The following is a 20766-nucleotide window of genomic DNA, read 5'->3' on the forward strand; positions in this document are numbered from 1 at the left end:
CTTGTTAAGTTTACGACGAAATATATTCCTCGTAAAGCGCAGGGCAGAGATTCGTCGTAAACGACACGTAAAATTTCGTGGTAAACTCCACGTAATGGATTCGATGTAAAGCACACGTAAACATTTTCGTTGTAACACCCTCGTAAATATTTCGATGTAAACTCCACGTAACATTTCGATGTAAAGACCACGTAAAATCTTCGATGTAAAAGACTCGTAATTATTTTCGACGGTAATCAGTTGTAAATGTTTACGTCGAGCCTACATCGACGTTTCGTTTTATAATATATTTTGAATATTATTTTTAACCTCAAATATATATATATATAAATTTGAATTTATTTAAAATTCTGAATTTTAAATAATTTTAATTTTAAAACGAAATATGAAAATAAAAAACATTTATAAAAAAGCATTTAAAAGTCATAATATTTAAATTCATAATACAAACCGAAAATATTAAAAAAACTACATATCATCGAAGTAGTCGGTGGGGTTGCTCGGCTGTTGACGGGTTGGATCGGACTCTTGGGGATCTCGTACTGGCAACCCAAGAGCGGCTCGTCTCTGACTCAACATTCTCTGCATAACCGGGTTTCCCACGGCCATCACGTCTAGGAAATCCTCAAGAGAGTCTAAACGAACCTGCTGGCTATCCATTCGAGCTTTCATCTGAGAAGTCTCTTCATCCCGTCTCGAAGTGTATGACGAAGTTGCCCTTGCAACTTGGTTAACGGAGCCTATACCGACTATTCGGCCCTTCTTTCTAGGAGCCAGCTATAAAATTAAAACATATATTAATATAGTTATTAAAAATAATGAAAAAAAAAATTTTAGTTGTACTACCTCTTCGAAGATTCGGTCGGCTTCTTCGGTGGACAATGTGACGGGTAATCCATCGGGAGACTCCTGAGTTAGTTGCGTCTCCCGTTCTTCAATCCGAGTAGCCACTGCTTGAGCGAGTTTCTCTGATGCAGGATCCACAAAAACTCCGTCGGATGTGGCGTGAGTCATCTTGAATAGGTCAGACAGAGATGGTAAGACTCCCGTCTTCTCCAACTACAAAAAAAAATATTAAAAGTTATATTAATTGAATATTTTAAAATAAATATTTTAAAAACAAATGGTGGAGGCATCTGCGGTGGAGGAGGACTCCAAGCAACTCTCTGAGAAGGCTGAGAGTCTGGAACTGCGGTGGAGGATGATGGACCAGAAGACGATGGACCGGAAGAAGATGTACCGGAACCATCGTCGCCAAACAAATCTCTATAACTAGGTGCTCTGGATTTTCTTCTAGGAGCCATCTAAAAAAAATTAAAATAAATTTTATCAGTTACGACATAATAAAAATATTATTCCGTTACCTAACTAATCACCTAAACTAATTACCTAACTAATCACCTAAACTAATTCCGTTACCTAACTAATCACCTAAACTAATTTAAAAAAAAAAAAAAGAGAGAGAGAAGAGAGAGTTTACCTTAGAGAGAGCAAAGGAATTTGGGAGGAATGAGCGAGGCAGCCTCGCTCTCGGCGTCCCCTTATATAGATTAGGATTCGTCGTAAAATCGACGTAAATTTACGACGAAATTACCAGGCCCGCGTTTTTCCATTTACGACGAATTTACCAGGCCCGTGTTTTTTAATTTACGACGAAATTACCAGGCCCGTGTTTTTCGAGTTACGACGAAATTACCAGGCCCGCGTTTTTCCATTTACGACGAAATTACGACGCTTAACCCTAAACACCGAGAATGAAATCCCTAAACCCCAAAGTGACATATCATCTAACATCATATCTTATATCATACTACTTCTTACTCTTTCTTTTAGAAAATATTACAATAGAGAAATCCAACATTTGATACATATATTACATCACTCTAAATCGTTTTCGTTCTCATCACTATCATTACAATCATCATCGTCGCTTCTCTCGAACTCGTCTTCACGTGCTTCATCTGTCGCATCTTCGGGAATATCTTCATATTGAAAGTTTTGCGGGTCGATCAAAAGGATTTCATCAGTTGGTTGTTCTGGTACCTCAACTTCAGTGATAGCGTCTTCTTCTTGCAAGGGCGGTTCTTCTCCAACGACAATGCGTCCACGAGGTGTAACTTTGATAGCAGTTACCCAGTTTATCCCGGAAGTTCGAAGCCGAGGATAAGGAAGGAAGCTAACTTGCTCGGCTTGTGAAGCTAAAATGAAAGGCTCAAATTTGTTGTATCTTCTCCCAAAATTGACATCCACAACACCAAATTTGTTATACCGAATCCCTCGGTTCACAACAGGATCGAACCATTCACATTTGAAGAGGACGCATTTTAGCTTCAATAACCCCGGAAATTCCACTTCAATAATCTCCTGCAATATCCCGTAAAAGTCTGTTTCACCTTTCACACATATTCCGTAGTTACTCGTTGCCCGATGTCTCCCATACTCGTATGTGTGAAAGGTAAATCCTCGTGTGAAATACATAGGTGATGTGGTGACCTTTGCAACTGGACCTTGAACCAATTCATGAAACCATACGGGATAATAAGGATCGTCATAATCAACCTGCAAAAAACATATATATATTCTTAAACACTTACTTAATTAATATAATAGTATGAGATATATTACCTGTGATTTTAACCACTTGACAAAGTGCTTATCTTTACGTGTATCCACATCAGTTGCAGATATTCCTGGTATTGCTTCTTCAACTTGAGATACAAACATCCTGCAAATTGAACAAATAATCAAATCATACATAATTAACTTCAATTCATATAATTAACATTCACAAAAAAATTTACCTTTCAAAGTAACGGGTCATTGCATCCTCGCAGTTGAGCAGAATATAAGTGTGGGCACTATGTTTATCTTCTTCACATGACCACCATACTTCTTTCGTTTTACCACCAAACCGTCCAATTTCGCAGAAAATGTCAGGAACACCATCAATTGGATATGATGTCGGTACTCCACCATCATCATATCTTCTAGGAACTCTTTTTCTCGTACGAACAGTTGGAGCAAAGTAGTATGATGTGAAGTTAGATGTTTCGGCTGTCAAACTCCCTGCAACTATTGAACCTTCTACCTTTGCAAGATTTCTTGCTTTCCCCTTCAAATGTTTCATCTGTCGCTCATACGGATACATCCATCCGTTGTGAACAGGTCCACGAAGCAATGCTTCATACGGTAGGTGGACAACTAGATGCTCCATGACGTCAAAAAATGAAGGAGGAAATATCTTCTCCAGGTTGCACAATATGATCGGAATGTTCTGATGAAGTTGTTCGATGACTTCTTCTTTGAACGTACGTGTGCTAAGATCTCTGAAAAATGCTCCGATGGCTGTATATTTTAAAAGGAATCAAATTAATAACATTTCGTAACATAGGTATATATATAAATTTATAATTACCTGCAAGTGCTTCGTGGACATTTGCTGGAAGGAGCTCGGCAAAAGCAAATGGAAGCAGTCGTTGCATAAACACATGACAATCATGACTTTTCATTCCGGAGAACTTTTGACCTCGTTCAATACATCTTGACATATTTGAAACATAACCATCAGGAAACTTAACTTCCGATGCAACCCAGTCAAACAAGGTTGTTTTCGCTGCTGATGACAACCGGAAGATGGGAACAGGAACGTTTCCATTGCTCTTGATATGTAACTCACTTCTTGAGCAAATATCAGGTAAGTCCATCCTTGACTTTTTGTTATCTTTTGTCTTCCCAGGGACGTTAAGTAATGTATTCATGATGTTCTCAAAAAAGTTCTTCTCGATATGCATGACATCCAGATTGTGGCGTAAGAGAAGATCCTTCCAATACGGTAGCTCCCAAAATATACTCTTCTTATGCCAATTGTGAGATACACCATACCCATCAGGCATATTTCCAGGAACATGCCAATTTCCTCCAACCTTAACTGTTTCCTGAGCTCCGTAATAATCAATGTCCGCTTCGATCTGCTGGCCGGTGAGATATGGAGGAGGACTGTCTCTGACAATTTTTTTGTGTCGAAACAATGTCTTGTTTCTTCTGTACGGATGGGCAAGTGGAAGAAACCGACGATGACAATCAAACCAACAACTCTTCCTACCATTCTTCAGTTGAAAAGCATCCGTGGATCCAAGACAATACGGACAAGATAATCTTCCATGTGTTGTCCAGCCAGACAACATCCCATAAGCAGGGAAATCACTTATCGTCCACATCAGAACTGATCGCATCGTAAAATTGGTTTTCAAGGAACAATCGTACGTCCTCACCCCTTCTGACCACAATTGCTTTAGCTCTTCTATCAACGGTTGAAGAAAAACATCAAGAGACCGTTTTGGATGCTTCGGCCCTGGGATTAATATGGTCAAAAATAGAAATTCTTGTTCCATGCACATATCCGGCGGTAAATTATACGGCGTAAGAATGACTGGCCACAAAGAATATTGTCTACCAGACATTCCAAATGGACTAAATCCATCGGTGCATAACCCAAGATAGACATTCCGAATATTTGTAGCAAAATCTCCGTGTACCTTGTTGAAATGTTTCCACGCTCTTGCGTCTGATGGATGTGCAACCTCACCATCTCTCTGGACATGTTCGGCATGCCACCTCATCGACGCAGCAGTCCTCTCAGATTGATATAATCTTTTCAATCTGTCTGTAATTGGTAGGTACCACATCCTTTGGTACGGTACCCTATTCCTCCCACGGCCTTGCGGTTTGAATCGTGGTTTTTTGCAGAATCGACACTCTTCTAACTTGTCATCTTCCTTCCAGTAGATCATGCAGTTGTCGATGCAAACATTAATCATCTCCGAGGGTAACCCAAGACTATAAACCAATTTCTGAATCTCATAATAAGATTCAGCAGACACGTTGTCTTCTGGCAAATACTCTTTAAACAACTCCGCCCATGCATCCATGCAATTCTCAGGTAAATTATGATCCGTTTTAATATTCATCATCCTAGCTGCTAGAGACAATTTAGAGAGACCTTCTCTACAACCAGTGTAGATTGGTTGATTTGCAGCATCTAGCATTTCATAAAATCTTTTTGCATCCAAATTAGGTTCTTCTACATTTCCAGTTCCATCTGCTATTGTTGTAGTTGTTTCTAAAAATGCATCACTAATCATATCTTGAACCCTATCATGATCTACCATCTGCTCCTCTTGATGATAATTATATTCATTATGCACATGATTCGGTTCTTCATTATGATGAGCATCCTCAAAATTAGCATTACTACTACTAGCTTCATTTCCCCCATAACCCTCTCCATGTTGATACCAAATGTAATACTGTGGTGTAAATCCTCTGTTTACTAAATGATTCCATACAGTTTCACTACGTGCAAATTTCGAATTTTTGCATTTTGAACAGGGGCAGAACATCTTACCGCTTTCCTGCGTGATCGGTGTACAGCCCGCCTGGTGCATGAATGTCTCTAGCCCGTTCAGAAATGCATTCGTCACTCTCCCGTCGGAATCTTTGTGCAAATACATCCAACTTCGTAATTCGTAAATACTACCGCCACCGACCATTTTTTCTACTATTTTTTTTTAAATTTTTTTTTTTTTCCGTTTGTGTCATGTGAGGAAGAGAGTTGTGTGTTGTGAGGAAGAGAGTTGTGGGAAATGACATATATATAGAGAAATTTTCGAGTTGGGTAGTTGAAATATAACAACGATTTTACAAGGGAAAGTTTACATGGATTTTACATAGTTTTTTTACAACGACTTTACAACGAAACTCGATAAGTTTTTCACCTAAATATAACGGTAACATGATTCGTTGTAGAGATGTCAAATGGGCGGGTTGGGCGGGTTTGGGTGTGTCCGAATGGGTTTCATTTTTTTGCTGGATAATTTTGGTCGAAGCCCAAATAGAACCATGTCCAAATGCGACCATAACCAAATAAGACCATGATTTGTTGGGCTATCCATGGGTGGCCCATACGCCCATTTAATGTAAACAACATAATTTCAGTTTTAAAAATTTAAAGATTATTAAGTTTTCAATTTTAAAGATGTCACATACTTAAACTTTAAGTTTTAAACTTCATGTTTCAAAGTTATAAAAAATTCAAGATAAGTTTAAAAAATTCGTAATTTTGTCTGACTTGCGGAAACAGAAACAGTCGCCAGACTCGCCACCAACTTCGTTATGAACACAAATCACCGATCTATTTAACACATAAACCATAACACAATATTAGTAGATGATACGAATCAGTAGCTAATAGTGAAAACCCATAACACAAATCACGAAAAATCAAATCTTAAGAGATGATGAAATCAGAAGTTGGTGAAGAATCGAAAAAAAATTGAAGAAGAACGAAGACGAGGAAGAAGAATCGAACACGAAGAGGAAGAATCGAAGACGAGGACTCGAAGAGAAAAAATCGAAGACGATGATTCGAAGAGGAAGAATCAAACACGAAGAAAAAACACAAGAGTGAGACGGGAAGAAAAAAAAAGGTGATTTGTGTTTTCTCCCAATTTTTCAAACCCTAGACATTTAAGTTTATTGGGCCGCCCATTGTCCAAGTGGTTAAGCCCAATATTGTCCATGAATATAATTGGGTTCACCCATCTGGACAAATTTTAATTATGGTTTAATCTGGGTCTGTCCATTTTGGACCATATCGATTTGGACACGGGTCACCCATTTATAGCCCGCCCATTTGACATCTCTAATTCGTTGTAATATCGATGTAAAATTTCATTTTCGACGTACTTACGTCGTAATATTACATGGCGTTTACGACGAAATTTGGTTTCGTCGTAATTGCGTTGTTACCCCACCAATTACTATTTCTAAAACAACGATAAGGAACCTGTGTCGTTCGTCTGTCTGCCAATTCAGTGGAACGACAAGGAGAAAGTGGACGGAAGTGCAGCTGGTTTGTACTTGAGAGGAACCTTTGACGATGGTCGGAGGTTTCACTCAAGTATAAACCAACTTCACTTCCCTTCATTTTCTCCTTATCGCTCTACTGAATTGGCAGACAGACGAATGACTCATGTTCGTTATCGTTATCTTCGAAATAGTAATTGGTGGTTCGAGAAGAAGAGAGTTGTGTGTTGTGAGGAAGAGAGTTGTGTGTTGTGAGGAAGAGAGTTGTGGGAAATGACATATATATAGAGAAATATGGTAAGTTTTACATGGATTTTACATGGAAAATTTACAACGCGTTTACAACGAACTTAGGTAAGTTAAAGCACTTTCAATACACGTTTTCACCTTTATGTAACGGTAACATGATTCGTTGTAATGTCGATGTAACGTTTACAACTATTTTGCATTCCACGTACTTTCGTCGTAAACTTACATTAACTTTACGACGAATACATTTCGTCGTAAATTACCATCGAGTTTACGACGAAGTCATGTCGCGTCGTAATTGCGTTGTAAAGCTTATGTAAATTTACGAGGAAATAATTTCCTCGTAAAATACCGTTGTTACTGCTACGTTTTCTTGTAGTGACATATACAGATGTGATATATATATTAAATTGAGTTTTGGTCCAAACTAAAACGGTAGAAATTATATTGAAACTATAGGCCAAAAAACAAATCGGATTTAAAATAAACTAGGGCTATAGCCCACATTAAAAATAGAATTTAATACTGGTGTTAAAGAGAGTTGAACTCTGGTTAGGGGTGTCAAAGAAGATGTAATTGTAACCAACGGAATGGGGAGAGTGGTGATAGCGACAGTATTGTCTCCCATTTAGATCAATGTTTTAAGAACTAGACCAGAAAAAATAGAGTCAAGAACATATACCCGATGGTTGATCTATTGTGTTGGACTAGTCCAATAATATTGCCACTGACCTCGATCAAACTGTAACGTGTAAAAGACATACCAAAGTAGTCCAAACTGTAACGTGTAAAGACATGGGAAATATAACAAGTTCTTTTGGTCTCTAAGCGGCATGTCTTACTATGAGAGTGGAACAGGATAGATCTGCGTGAGCATCTCATAAAGATGTCTAGCATAACAACGACGGGCTAGCAAAAACAGGTTTTTTTTTTTTTTTTTTGAACACACAGGTTATTCTTTTTTATCTGACCATATCGTGTTTACGGATCTTTAATATATACCTTTGTCCCAGACTCTTCCGCTATATCAATAAATCCTCCCATATATGTAATCATTTATCAAACGAGAGACGTGTGGTTTGGCCATTAGAGCAATTTTATTGGGAAAATTTTATATATTGGTATTTCACACAAAAATGGATGGATATTGCAAACGAGATATTTTGAGATATTTTCAAATGTGATTTTCAATATTGGAATTTTTATATTATTGTTTCTTTTATTCTGTCATAAAATATCCTCATGTAACAATTTTATATTGCAGCTTAGATCCAAACTTGTATCGGTTAAGTTTACCAAAAAAAAAAAAAAACTTGTATCGGTTAAATATTGGCTATGCTAATATTTCTCAAAGAATATTAAAAGAAATGTACGATAAAGGAATGGTATCAAGGTGTGATATGTAAGAGTCTTGTTTGGCTTTTTTATGTGTTTACCCCTGGGATGAACCTGTGTTTAGGGCTATATTTATAGATTTATTCTTGGGTTCACCCCTAGGTAAACCTGTAGGTTCACTAACCAATAGGATTGTGTCCTTTTAGATTCAGTATCTTTTAAAATAAGAAACAAAATATTATCGAATTATATTATATTTTTAAAATAAAAATTATATTAATCACAAAAATAAGATTTTTTAATCGCAAAAAAAAAAGAATTTGTTTCTCAAAAGTATTTTTAACGCTGCCAACAAATATTAAACCCTAAACTCTTGAATAAATCATAAATCTTAAAGTTTAAGATTTGATCCAAGAGTTTCGGATTTATCCAAGGGTTTAGGGTTTACCCAAGGGTTTAGGGTTTACCCAAGGGTTTAGGGTTTAGGATTATGATTTAGGGTTTAGTGTTTTGTTGATTGTGTTAAAAATATTTTTTTTTAAAAATTCAAGAATTTAAAATTTACCAAAGGGTTTAGGGTTTAGATTTAGCGTTTAGTGTTTTGTTTATAGTATTAATTTTTTTTTGAAAACTTTTTTTTGCAACTACTATTATTTTTATTTATTTGTATTTTTTTAATTTTAAAAACGTAATATAATTTGACAATATTTTGTTTCCTTTTTTAAAAGATATCGGATTTGAAATAACTAAATCTTATTGGTTAGTGAACCTATAGGTTCACCCTAGAGGGTGAATCCAAGAATAACTCATATTTATATTACGATATGTACGATATAAAATTTTTATATTAATTCTAGGGTTTAGGGCTTAGGGCTTAGGGTTTAGGGATTAAGGTTTAGGGTTTAGAATTTTGATGATGATGTTTTGGGTTTAGAGTTAAAGGTTTTAGGGTTTTGTTTACAATGTTAACAACTTCAAAGTTTTTTCGGCAATTAATATTATCTTATGATTATTTCTTTTCTTTTTTTCATAAACAGAATATGATTTGACAAATTTTTATTGTTTATTATTTTTTGGTAGATAATAATATTTTAGTTTTTTTGCTCCAATAATAATTCATATTCTATTTTTGAAAAAGCAAAAAATCTAAAATATTATTATCTACCAAAAAATAATAAACAATAAAAATTTGTCAAATCATATTCTGTTTATGAAAAAAGAAAAGAAATAATCATAAGATAATATTAATTGCCCAAAAAACTTTGAAGTTGTTAACATTGTAAACAAAACCCTAAAACCTTTAACTCTAAACCCAAAACATCATCATCAAAATTCTAAACCCTAAACCTTAACCCCTAAACCCTAAGCCCTAAGCCCTAAACCCTAGAATTAATATAAAAAATTTCAAGTCATATTTTGTTTATAAAAAATAATCAGAAAATAATATTAATTACCGGAAAAGAAAAAAAGTTGTTAACGCAATCCCCAAAACCGTAATGTCGTCAGCAAAAAGCTAAACCATGAACCCTAAGCCTTAAATCTTATGGTTGTTAACCTTTATGGTTTAGGTTTTAAAGTTTTAGGGATTTGCTGATGGCGTTAACAAAATCAAAAAGAAATTTCTTTCTTTCTGGAGAATAATATTATCTTATAATATTTTTATTATTTTGTTTCATAAACAGAATATAACTTGGCAAAAATGTTTTGCTATTATTTTTTGGTGAATAATATTATTTCTGTTTTTGTTTTTGTCTTTTGTTCAAATACAAAATTAAATTGTTAAATTATTATTGGCTAGGTGATCCACAAGTTCACCCTAGGGGTGAACACAAAAGAAACTGTTCTTGTTTTGTGGTTTCCCTATAATGTATTTTTGCTTCAAAAGATGTCGTCGATACCATTTTTATATTTTATTGTTGAGTCGCCAATTTGTTGGTTGATTAAATAAATCGTTTAGCAAAAAAGTTGACTTTTGTTACGTATAAAGTTATAAATAATCTCAAGTTATCAGAAGATTCAATCAATCAAATCGAATTAATTTGGTGGTTCAACTCGGTTGATATAACAAACGTTTAAAAGATAATGTCACCTAGTTTTTTTTGTCATAAATGCAGCTATCATGAAACTATTAAATAAAATCAACAACAACATTTTACTAATTTCACCCACTGTAGTAGTTTATAGTTACCAGATATAATCTTATGCTAGAAAGCGATAGAAGGCCACCTGATGCAAGAATGGTTCTTTGGTCCTAAACAAAGACATGTTGCCGTTTTTGGATTTAAATCTGATGGTATATTCATAAACATATATACTTTTAGTTTTAGACAAGGTGCAAGTTGCAAAAGATTTTAGGGAAAACACGAGGATCTTCCCCAACGTATTGTGTTAACCGATGATTGAGCACCAGAATAAATGACAATTACATCAGCATATAGCTAAATTTGTGTTAATGGGATTTGATAACTATATGGGCTGTTTTAACGTATGCTCCATCCGTTCTTAAAAAATCTATATTCTTAAAAAAAATTTTGTTTCAAAAATATACATATTTTATATTTTTAATGTAATTTTTATTAACAAATAATAAAAATTGTGAAGTTCAAGAACATTAATTATATTTTTTAAAATTTTATTGGTTTTAAAATATATGAAATATAAAACTACAAAAAAACTATTCATATATAACTTAATTTTAATATATTTTATTAAAAAGTGTGAAAATTCTAAAACGTAGATCTTTTAGAAATGGAGGGAGTATATTATTATGATTTTATAAGACAAATTCTTAAAGTTGCAAACATTTAAAAAAACAAAAATGTGAACGCTAACAACATAATCTACCAAGTTAGTTTTGATTTCGGTGTGCTGAAGCCTCAAGTCAACTTTTCTCTTTTGCCAACAATTATATAATACTAGTAACAAGTAACAACATTAACACTATTATAATCTATAGGAGGCACAGAATCCAACCTGGGTTCATTAGGTTCAAGAATAATTTGAAGATTGAATGAATATGACCTTTCATGTGATGTGTAGTTGCATTTTGTCGCAACTACCACTAACAGAAAGAGAAAAACCTTCTCACCTATATCTTTATACAAGTCTCTGAGAGAATTAGGTATGTATGTATTAAAGAACTATAGAATCACGCGAGTCCAATGTATCTAATTCGAATTATATTATTAATATTATATTAATGTGATTTCATATTATAGGAATTATCAAAGGATAGAGCTATTTGATTACCCAATTTATTTCTTGAACAAGAAAGTAACAACTGAGTCACTAACAAAGTTAGATGATGTTAGGAGTTTTCAAGGCTCCTAAGACAAATGTTGTAGTATAAATGATTGTCGAACCAGTTCTGAGGGATATCAAAGCACTGAGAATGCAAGTACTCACTTAATCTAAGTGCAACCAATGATTTAGATGAGTTTTAAGCTATGACTAAAACTAGAAAGCAATAACAGAATGATACTTTCTTGACTAAAGGAAAAGAGAACTCATGGGCATAGGGATTAGACCTTGGGTGATCAAGTATCGAACTAAGGATGGCAAATGATCAATCAAACTATCAACCTTAAGCCTAGACACAATTCTAAGCAAGCTCTATGTCTAGATGAATGCTCATTTGCTAACATATCTCAAACATCAAATGTCTTTGGTTGAATAATATGAAAGCAATCATTACTAACAAGTCTATTAGCTATCTTAGCACCTTTAACAACAAATGTCTTTGGCAAAGTATACTAAAAGCCTAGGAGAGTTGTCTCGGGCATTTCATCGAACACCTTTCGGGTGAGAAATGCCTAAGGATCAACAACTGAGTGGCCAACTCAGAAGATGCATTATGATTACTCTACTAGCAAGGAACAAGAATGATCTACACTAAAACATCCTAGAACTAACCTAATCACCCTTAATCTCCCTAACCCATGAATTCAAAAGGTGATTACTCACTAATCTCCATGATTCCTCTTAAACCCATATTGGATTTCAGATTAATCATGTAGAGAAATAGATAAGAAATCAACAATAACACAAGAACATAACAAATCAAAACCCAAGAGATGAACTTCTCAAGAGAGTTCTTGTGTATTTCTCAATAGATCAAAAGATAAAAGATAATCTGCCTCTGGTGGCTACAAAAGATGTTTAAAACATAGGTTTTTCCAAGTACAAAACGTGCATAATGAAATGACCAAAAGGCCCTTAAGTAAAATAGAAATCGAGCAGATAATAGGCGCGGAGCGACCTCGGCTCGTCGCTCCGACAAGTCGCTCCAGGCTTCGGGAGCGACCTCGCTGGGTCGCTGCGAGAGGTCGCTCCGAGAGCGATTTCTTGTCTCCGGGAACCAAGATGGCGAGCGACTTCTCCCTGTCGCTCTGGACAGGTCGCTCCAAGCTTCGGGAGCGACCTCGCTGGGTCGCTGCGAGAGGTCGCTCCGAGAGCGAGTTGTGTGTCTCCGGACGTGAAAACGCGAGCGACTTTGTGCAGTCGCTCCAACGGGTCGCTCTGGATCGGGAGCGACCTTGGTAGGTCGCTCTGAGAGGTCGCTCCAGGGTCATCTAAGACTGTTCGGAGTAATGAGAACGCGAGCGACTTCATGGCGTCGCTTTAGGAAGGTCGCTCTGAGAAGTGGGACACAGCGACTTCGTGATGTCGCTCCGGGAGGTCGCTCCCATGCTCGGTTCGTTCAATGGTCACCTTTTCACCTCTTTTGAGCTCCAAATAGCCTCATGTGGTATTCCAGTACCTAATAGAGACTCATGTATGCAAAATGCAACCTAAACATGTCTGAAACCTAATCTATATGATGAAAATGCTCATGGATGAATGGATAAAACAATGCAAATATGCAAGATATCAACTCCCCCAAACTTGTTCTTTTACTTGTCCACAAGTGAACTTTCTAGAACTCATAGGGAGAGAGGTTGAAGGAGGGAGCACATAGCCAAAAGAAACACAACTAGCACACTCTCTTATTACACTCTAGCTTCTCTAGGCCTATCTTAACTCTTTTTGTTCTTACACTCATCATCAAGCATCCACACATTCAAATCAACCAACTCTCACATTCATTAAGCACAAAACATCAGGTGAATTCTTGCAAATGGTCAGTTGGTCCAAGTCATTTGGTTGGGTAAGGGAAGGCTTTTATTCAAGTGATTCAAGAGGTTCAAAACATATGATCTTTAAGGTGGTTTACTCTCAAAACAAGTAGCCTTGACATTGCACATAATATATCTAAGAAAGGGACCAACTCATGCATACAATGCTCAATCTCCATTGTTCTACCCTTTTCCCAAACATACAATTACACAATCATTCCCAAATGTCAAACCCAACTCACATCTCTCACCAAAAGATCCTAAGAACTTTAACTCCTTCTCTTTGAAATCTACAAGGGATTTTTCACAACCTCAAAACATTTCTTAGCTCCTAACAACTTTGCTAGCCCCCTTTTTCTTTTCTTTTTCTTTTTTTTTTCTTTTCTCTTTTTTTTTTTTTCGTTTTTCTTTTTCCCCTTTTTTTTTTTTAGGCTGGGGGCCAAGACTTTTCAAAACTTGAGCTAGAGGCTTCTATACTGGTCCCAATAAAACAATTCACTTAAGCACAAAGAGTCTATTCTTTTCCTTTTTCATTTCTCCCAAATCATAATCACAACACTCACCCCCACCTATAGCTAGACAATAGAGTGTCCAATCTAGCAAGAATGAAGATCAAGCATTGTCGTTCCCGATACTCTCAACATTATGCACATGTAAGACTTTCCGAAAAAGGCCTCACTCATCAAACAATGAAAGCTTAAAAGGAGGAAAAGGTTTTGGGAGTGGTCTACCACTAGAGTTTGTCAAAAAAGATTGGTATAAAAGATGTGACAACTCAAGTGTGTATAGCCATGACTCAGTACACAAGGGACCATGAGCAAGAAGCATTAAGTTCGTTCAGTTCAAATAAGGTTGTAGTTGGCTTCAAAGACTGAGTTTCAGCAATCAACAAGTTTCAGGAAGAGTTTTCAAGGCTCGAAACATACAAGTCTTTTTGAGAGGTGCAAAAGCTAGTCAAGTGCAACGTAGTGTTCTTTACAAGGCATTCAAAATCATTGCTCCCAATGCAAGTGAATGCAACCTATATGCTCTAGACTCTCCTAAAAATGCAAATGATGCAAACTAAATGATTGATTTTTTTTTTTTTTTTTATCTATGCAAATAGGTATGCCATGCATGACTCAATGAAACAACATCAAAGCAAACATGATCAAATACTTGGTACCTCCCCCAAACTTGAGTTACACAGTCTCTGTGTCGTCAAGTAGAGAGAGATACCGAAAAGAAGACTAATATGCAAAAATGAAATGGTATATACAAGGGAGTGTGGTGGGTTACCTTCTATAGGGAATGAGTAGAGGGAGATGCTCCCTCCTCGTCGTCCTCAGGTGGTAACTCTTCAAGGTGCTCATCAGCAGGAGTGCCCATCTCTTCAATGTAGAAGGCTTGCCCGAACACAGTTGGTTTCCTCATTTTCCCCTTGATGTCAAAGTGGAGGATGTTCTCTTTACCCAAATGGAGATCAATCGTGCCCTCCTTCACATTAACAATAGCTCCTGCTGTAGCTAAGAATGGCCTTCCTAGAATCAATGGATCTTGAGCCTCCTCACCCATCTCAAGCACCACAAAATCTGTAGGTATCTCATACCTTCCAATCTTCACAGGGAGGTCCTCTAAGATGCCCACAGGGTACTTCACTGAACGATCAGCTAACACCAGAGAGAGTCTACACTTCTTGTACTGAGTGAATCCAAGCTTCTTTGCAACAGACAAAGGCATCAAGCTGACACTAGCTCCCAAATCGCAGAGACTTTTCTCAAATACCATAGGTCCAAGAGCACAAGGTAGTGTGAAGCTTCCTGGATCCTCTAATTTCTCTGGAACATCAAGCCTCTGGATGATGGCATTGCACTCATGGGTAAGAATCATCATGCCTTCCATCTCCTTCTTCTTTGCAGCTACAACATCTTTCAGGAACTTGTTGTATTGAGGAATCAACATGAAAGCATCGATGATGGGCATTGCAACCTGAGCTTCACTCATTTGCTTCTCAAACAGAGCCTTGTACTTCTCTAGCAGCTGCTTCTTGAATCTACCAGGGAATGGAAGTTTGGGTTCATAGGGAGGAGGAACAAAAGAACTTTCACTTGCTGGAGTAACAACTTCACCATCCTTTACTGTCTTCTTCTCTTCCCCAACCTTTCCTTTACCTTTGGCTTCCACTATCTTCTCCAAGATCTCGTCATTGATCTTCTCATCAACAATCACCACTTCATCATCTATGTTGATGGCAACCCCCTCACCTAGTTTCTCAGCATCCTTGGTGAGGGTTCTAGGAGGTAACTGCTTACCACTCCTAAGGGTGATAGCTTTGGCCTCCTTGGGATTTTGGTCAGACTTTCCAGGTAGAGATCCTTGCTGGCGATTCTGGTGAGTGTTCATGGAAGCAAATTGATTCTCTAAATTCCTGACTGTAGAAGCAAGGTGTGAGAATTTGTTGTTGAGCTCATTGTAGCTCCCATCAATCTTGGAATGAAGGTTCTTCAACTCATAACCAACTTGCTTCTCACTTCTAGTCTGAGACTCCAAGATTTGTTTCAGTAAGGTATCAGTGCTGCTCTCTTGAGGAGCAGAGGAACCAGACGAGGGGTTTTGCTGAGGCTGATAGCTGCCTTGCTGGTTGTTTCTAGGCGGATAACCACTCTGTTGGTTGTTGGGATAGGATTTCTGTTGGTAGTTGTTGTACTGAAAGTTGGGCTCCTTTTTGTACCAGCTACCATTGTTGTTAATGAAACACAACTCCTCTTGACCTTCCAAACCCTCAACCTCATTGACAGCAAGTGGATCTTCCTGCTTGGAGTTACCAACAAACTTCAGCTGCTCTTGGGTTGCTTTTTCAGCAATGAGTAGGTCGATCTTGTCTTCCAAAGCTTTGATCTCTTTCCTCGTCTGCTTATCATCTGTTCTACTGCCTCTGTCGTGGTCTCCACTGTAGACTGCATCACTCTTTACCATGTTGTCAACCAGCTCTTCTGCATCCTCCTCAGTTCTCCCCAAGAAGAACCCATTGCTAGCTGTATCCAGTCTGGCTCTGTACTTAGGAAGAGCACCACGGTAGAATGTGCTCAGTAAGCTCTCCTTAGAAAAGCCATGGTGTGGGCATTGAGCTTGGTAGCCCTTGAATCTCTCCCAGGCTTCACTGAAGCCTTCCAAGTTCTTCTGTTGAAAGCTGGAAATCTCGTTTCTCAGCTTAGCAGTTCTTGAAGTAGAGAAGAACTTCTCCAAGAATGCTTTCTTGCAGTCATCCCAAGTAGTGATGGAGTCACTGGGTAGAGACTTCTCCCACTGACGTGCCTTATCCCCCAAAGAGAAAGGGAATAGCTTGAGCTTTAAGGCATCTTCGGACACACCATTGGTTTTTGACAACCCACAGTAGCTGTCGAACCTGTCCAAGTGATCAAATGGATCCTCTAGAGCCAAGCCATGATACTTGTTGTTCTCGATCACGTTGAGGAGTCCTGATTTGATCTCAAAGTTGTTGGCTGCCACAGCGGGTGCTCGGATTCCCAATCTATGACCATGAATGTTGGGGCGGTCGTAAGTGCCAATGGGTCGAGCTGCTCGCTGTTGGTTTTGAGGTATGTCTCCCATATCAGTACTCAATCTCTGCAAGTGAGCCTGTTGCTCTTCTTCTCTTCTATTTCTAGCACACTCTCTCTCTAAAGCTCTGATGTCTGCAGCTATTGGAACTAGGTTTGATGGACCCCTGCTCCTCAAGTTCATACACCTGTAGATTAAAGGGAGGTGAAGAAAGAGAATCAGTAACAAAAGAAAATAAAAATGACTTAGTCTCAAGCAAGTGACTAAATCTCAATGTTCAAATCTACTCAGAATTTGGCAACGGCGCCAATTTGATGTTAGGAGTTTTCAAGGCTCCTAAGACAAATGTTGTAGTATAAATGATTGTCGAACCAGTTCTGAGGGATATCAAAGCACTGAGAATGCAAGTACTCACTTAATCTAAGTGCAACCAATGATTTAGATGGGTTTTAAACTATGACTAAAACTAGAAAGCAATAACAGAATGATACTTTCTTGACTAAAGGAAAAGAGAACTCATGGGCATAGGGATTAGACCTTGGGTGATCAAGTATCGAACTAAGGATGGCAAATGATCAATCAAACTATCAACCTTAAGCCTAGACACAATTCTAAGCAAGCTCTATGTCTAGATGAATGCTCATTTGCTAACATATCTCAAACATCAAATGTCTTTGGTTGAATAATATGAAAGCAATCATTACTAACAAGTCTATTAGCTATCTTAGCACCTTTAACAACAAATGTCTTTGGCAAAGTATACTAAAAGCCTAGGAGAGTTGTCTCGGGCATTTCATCGAACACCTTTCGGGTGAGAAATGCCTAAGGATCAACAACTGAGTGGCCAACTCAGAAGATGCATTATGATTACTCTACTAGCAAGGAACAAGAATGATCTACACTAAAGCATCCTAGAACTAACCTAATCACCCTTAATCTCCCTAACCCATGAATTCAAAAGGTGATTACTCACTAATCTCCATGATTCCTCTTAAACCCATATTGGATTTCAGATTAATCATGTAGAGAAATAGATAAGAAATCAACAATAACACAAGAACATAACAAATCAAAACCCAAGAGATGAACTTCTCAAGAGAGTTCTTGTGTATTTCTCAATAGATCAAAAGATAAAAGATAATCTGCCTCTGGTGGCTACAAAAATGTTTAAAACATAGGTTTTTCCAAGTACAAAACGTGCATAATGAAATGACCAAAAGGCCCTTAAGTAAAATAGAAATCGAGCAGATAATAGGCGCGGAGCGACCTCGGCTCGTCGCTCCGACAAGTCGCTCCAGGCTTCGGGAGCGACCTCGCTGGGTCGCTGCGAGAGGTCGCTCCGAGAGCGATTTCTTGTCTCCGGGAACCAAGATGGCGAGCGACTTCTCCCTGTCGCTCTGGACAGGTCGCTCCAAGCTTCGGGAGCGACCTCGCTGGGTCGCTGCGAGAGGTCGCTCCGAGAGCGAGTTGTGTGTCTCCGGACGTGAAAACGCGAGCGACTTTGTGCAGTCGCTCCAACGGGTCGCTCTGGATCGGGAGCGACCTTGGTAGGTCGCTCTGAGAGGTCGCTCCAGGGTCATCTAAGACTGTTCGGAGTAATGAGAACGCGAGCGACTTCATGGCGTCGCTTTAGGAAGGTCGCTCTGAGAAGTGGGACACAGCGACTTCGTGATGTCGCTCCGGGAGGTCGCTCCCATGCTCGGTTCGTTCAATGGTCACCTTTTCACCTCTTTTGAGCTCCAAATAGCCTCATGTGGTATTCCAGTACCTAATAGAGACTCATGTATGCAAAATGCAACCTAAACATGTCTGAAACCTAATCTATATGATGAAAATGCTCATGGATGAATGGATAAAACAATGCAAATATGCAAGATATCATTAGAGTCGCAGCTACTTCCATTTCTTCTCTTGTTGGAATAACCAGGAAATGTCCATTTGTCGAACTGTATCTTCTGGCTAACCAGGAAATGTCCAATCTGTTAAATGTGTAGATATTGTCTAATTAATAAGTATAATGAATCTCTCCACCATCTTGCGCGTACCCTCCATAAATCCTTTCACTGCATCTTTTGTGTTTCCTGTGTTGTATACATTTAAATGTTGAATATGCACCAAAAATAAGAACGAACCACCCAAAAAACTATATGTAATTATATATATATATATATATAATAGTGAAAACGAACAGAATTAATATATCACATATAAATATTATATAAAATGAAGAGATATAAGATCGTCTAAAAGATCCTAAATGGTTTCCTGATAATTTTAGAAACAAATAGAATTTTATAGGAACTTTAAAATTTATAACTAAAATATTTATATTTTAGAGAAATATAAATATAATCCAAAGTTTTTAGTACCCTTTTCACCCCTGATGGACATACATAAATACTACAATGTTCACTATAATCAAAACATAACAAGAAGCTCCTAATCATAAATCATCACATTGGTGCCCACCAAAACAGCTTATAATAATATTATAAAACAAAACATATCATATGGGAATCAGATAGATGGATAGATACATTGCACTACACCGGTTTTCTTTCTTCAATGATTAAAAACATTTCTCTTGAGTACAAACACTATAAAAACAAAAATTCTCAGCAGCCATTGCTTCTGTGGAAATCAAGACAGTTGTTTCCTGTTATTTGTAAGTGTCGCATGGTGACCCATTATATTGAATTCGACAAAATCGAAAGCTAGGGATATTTTCACATCTTTTTTTCTCTTGATAACTGGGATATTTTCACATCTTATATATATATAACTGGAAAATTAGGTGGTATGGCTACAAAAAAACAATATTTAGATCAGTAGCCGAATATGCTAGAATACATCGATACATAGTGTATTTTATATAATATTACACTTTTAACCTTCAACGCAACCTGTTTAACCTGCAATTTAAAAAAAAAAAAATTCAAGAGAGCAAAAGTTAAACGTGGTCAGCAGAAAGTCACACATTTTACATGGTTTTCATTCCATATTATTGTTATACTATACTATTTATTTTGTTCCATTCTATTTAAGTTGAGAGTTTATATTTGGGTTTAAGATTTATATTTGAGTTTAGAGTTTAGTGTTTATAGTTTAAAGTTAAGTATATAGGGGTTTATGGTGGGATTGTTATATGGCTAATTATTGAGGAGTTTAGGGTTTAGTGATTAGAGTTTAGAGTATAGTACTTCCTCTCAAGTCTATTTTACTTTCCACTTTAAATAGTATAGGTGATAGTACAAAATATTATATATTATTTTCATATTTTAATTTAATCTAAAATATTTTACATTTAGATTTCGGTTTATGAATTCAAGTTTAGGATTTAGTATTTCAGTCTTGGAGGTGTGTTGGGTTTAGGGTTGGAGGTGGGTTGGGGTTAAATTACAAGAATAGTCTTCATTCCATGTTAGATAGTATAGAATAATAGTTCAAAATTTATATATTTATTATTTTTTATTGTTTTCTTTAAAATATTGTAACTTTAAATTAAATTTAACATTTGGGTTTGGATTTAGAACCTCGAGTTTATGGTTTAGTATCATGTGTGCAGGTTAGGTTTAGAGTTTATGATTATGTTTCGTATGAAGATCATGTTCTGTTTGTTCTATTTGACGTAGTACTTTTATAAATGGAACAGAACACTTACTTA

General features: G+C 37.0%; 2 protein-coding genes and 1 non-coding gene across 3 annotated transcripts; 1 reads left to right on the forward strand and 2 right to left on the reverse strand.

Annotated features, from left to right (window-relative positions):
• Positions 1-384: 384 nt before the first annotated feature.
• LOC117133937 lies at positions 385-1067 on the reverse strand. The gene is made up of 2 exons (XM_033291152.1): positions 847-1067; positions 385-777 (listed from the first exon to the last, which is right to left on the reverse strand). The coding sequence occupies exons 1-2, from the start codon at positions 1012-1014 to the stop codon at positions 469-471; spliced, it is 477 nt and encodes a 158-aa protein (XP_033147043.1). The 5' UTR covers positions 1015-1067; the 3' UTR covers positions 385-468.
• Positions 387-4593, reverse strand: LOC117133932. The gene is made up of 4 exons (XM_033291100.1): positions 3416-4593; positions 2802-3345; positions 2626-2725; positions 387-2559 (listed from the first exon to the last, which is right to left on the reverse strand). The coding sequence occupies exons 1-4, from the start codon at positions 4458-4460 to the stop codon at positions 1879-1881; spliced, it is 2370 nt and encodes a 789-aa protein (XP_033146991.1). The 5' UTR covers positions 4461-4593; the 3' UTR covers positions 387-1878.
• A 12054-nt stretch (positions 4594-16647) lies between these two features.
• Positions 16648-16754, forward strand: LOC117134553. The gene has a single exon (XR_004458737.1). It is a non-coding gene; the product is annotated as a small nucleolar RNA R71 (small nucleolar RNA).
• The last annotated feature ends 4012 nt before the right edge of the window (positions 16755-20766 follow it).

Source organism: Brassica rapa, chromosome A05 (assembly GCF_000309985.2).
Source record: "Brassica rapa cultivar Chiifu-401-42 chromosome A05, CAAS_Brap_v3.01, whole genome shotgun sequence".
NCBI classification, from domain to species: domain Eukaryota; kingdom Viridiplantae; phylum Streptophyta; class Magnoliopsida; order Brassicales; family Brassicaceae; genus Brassica; species Brassica rapa.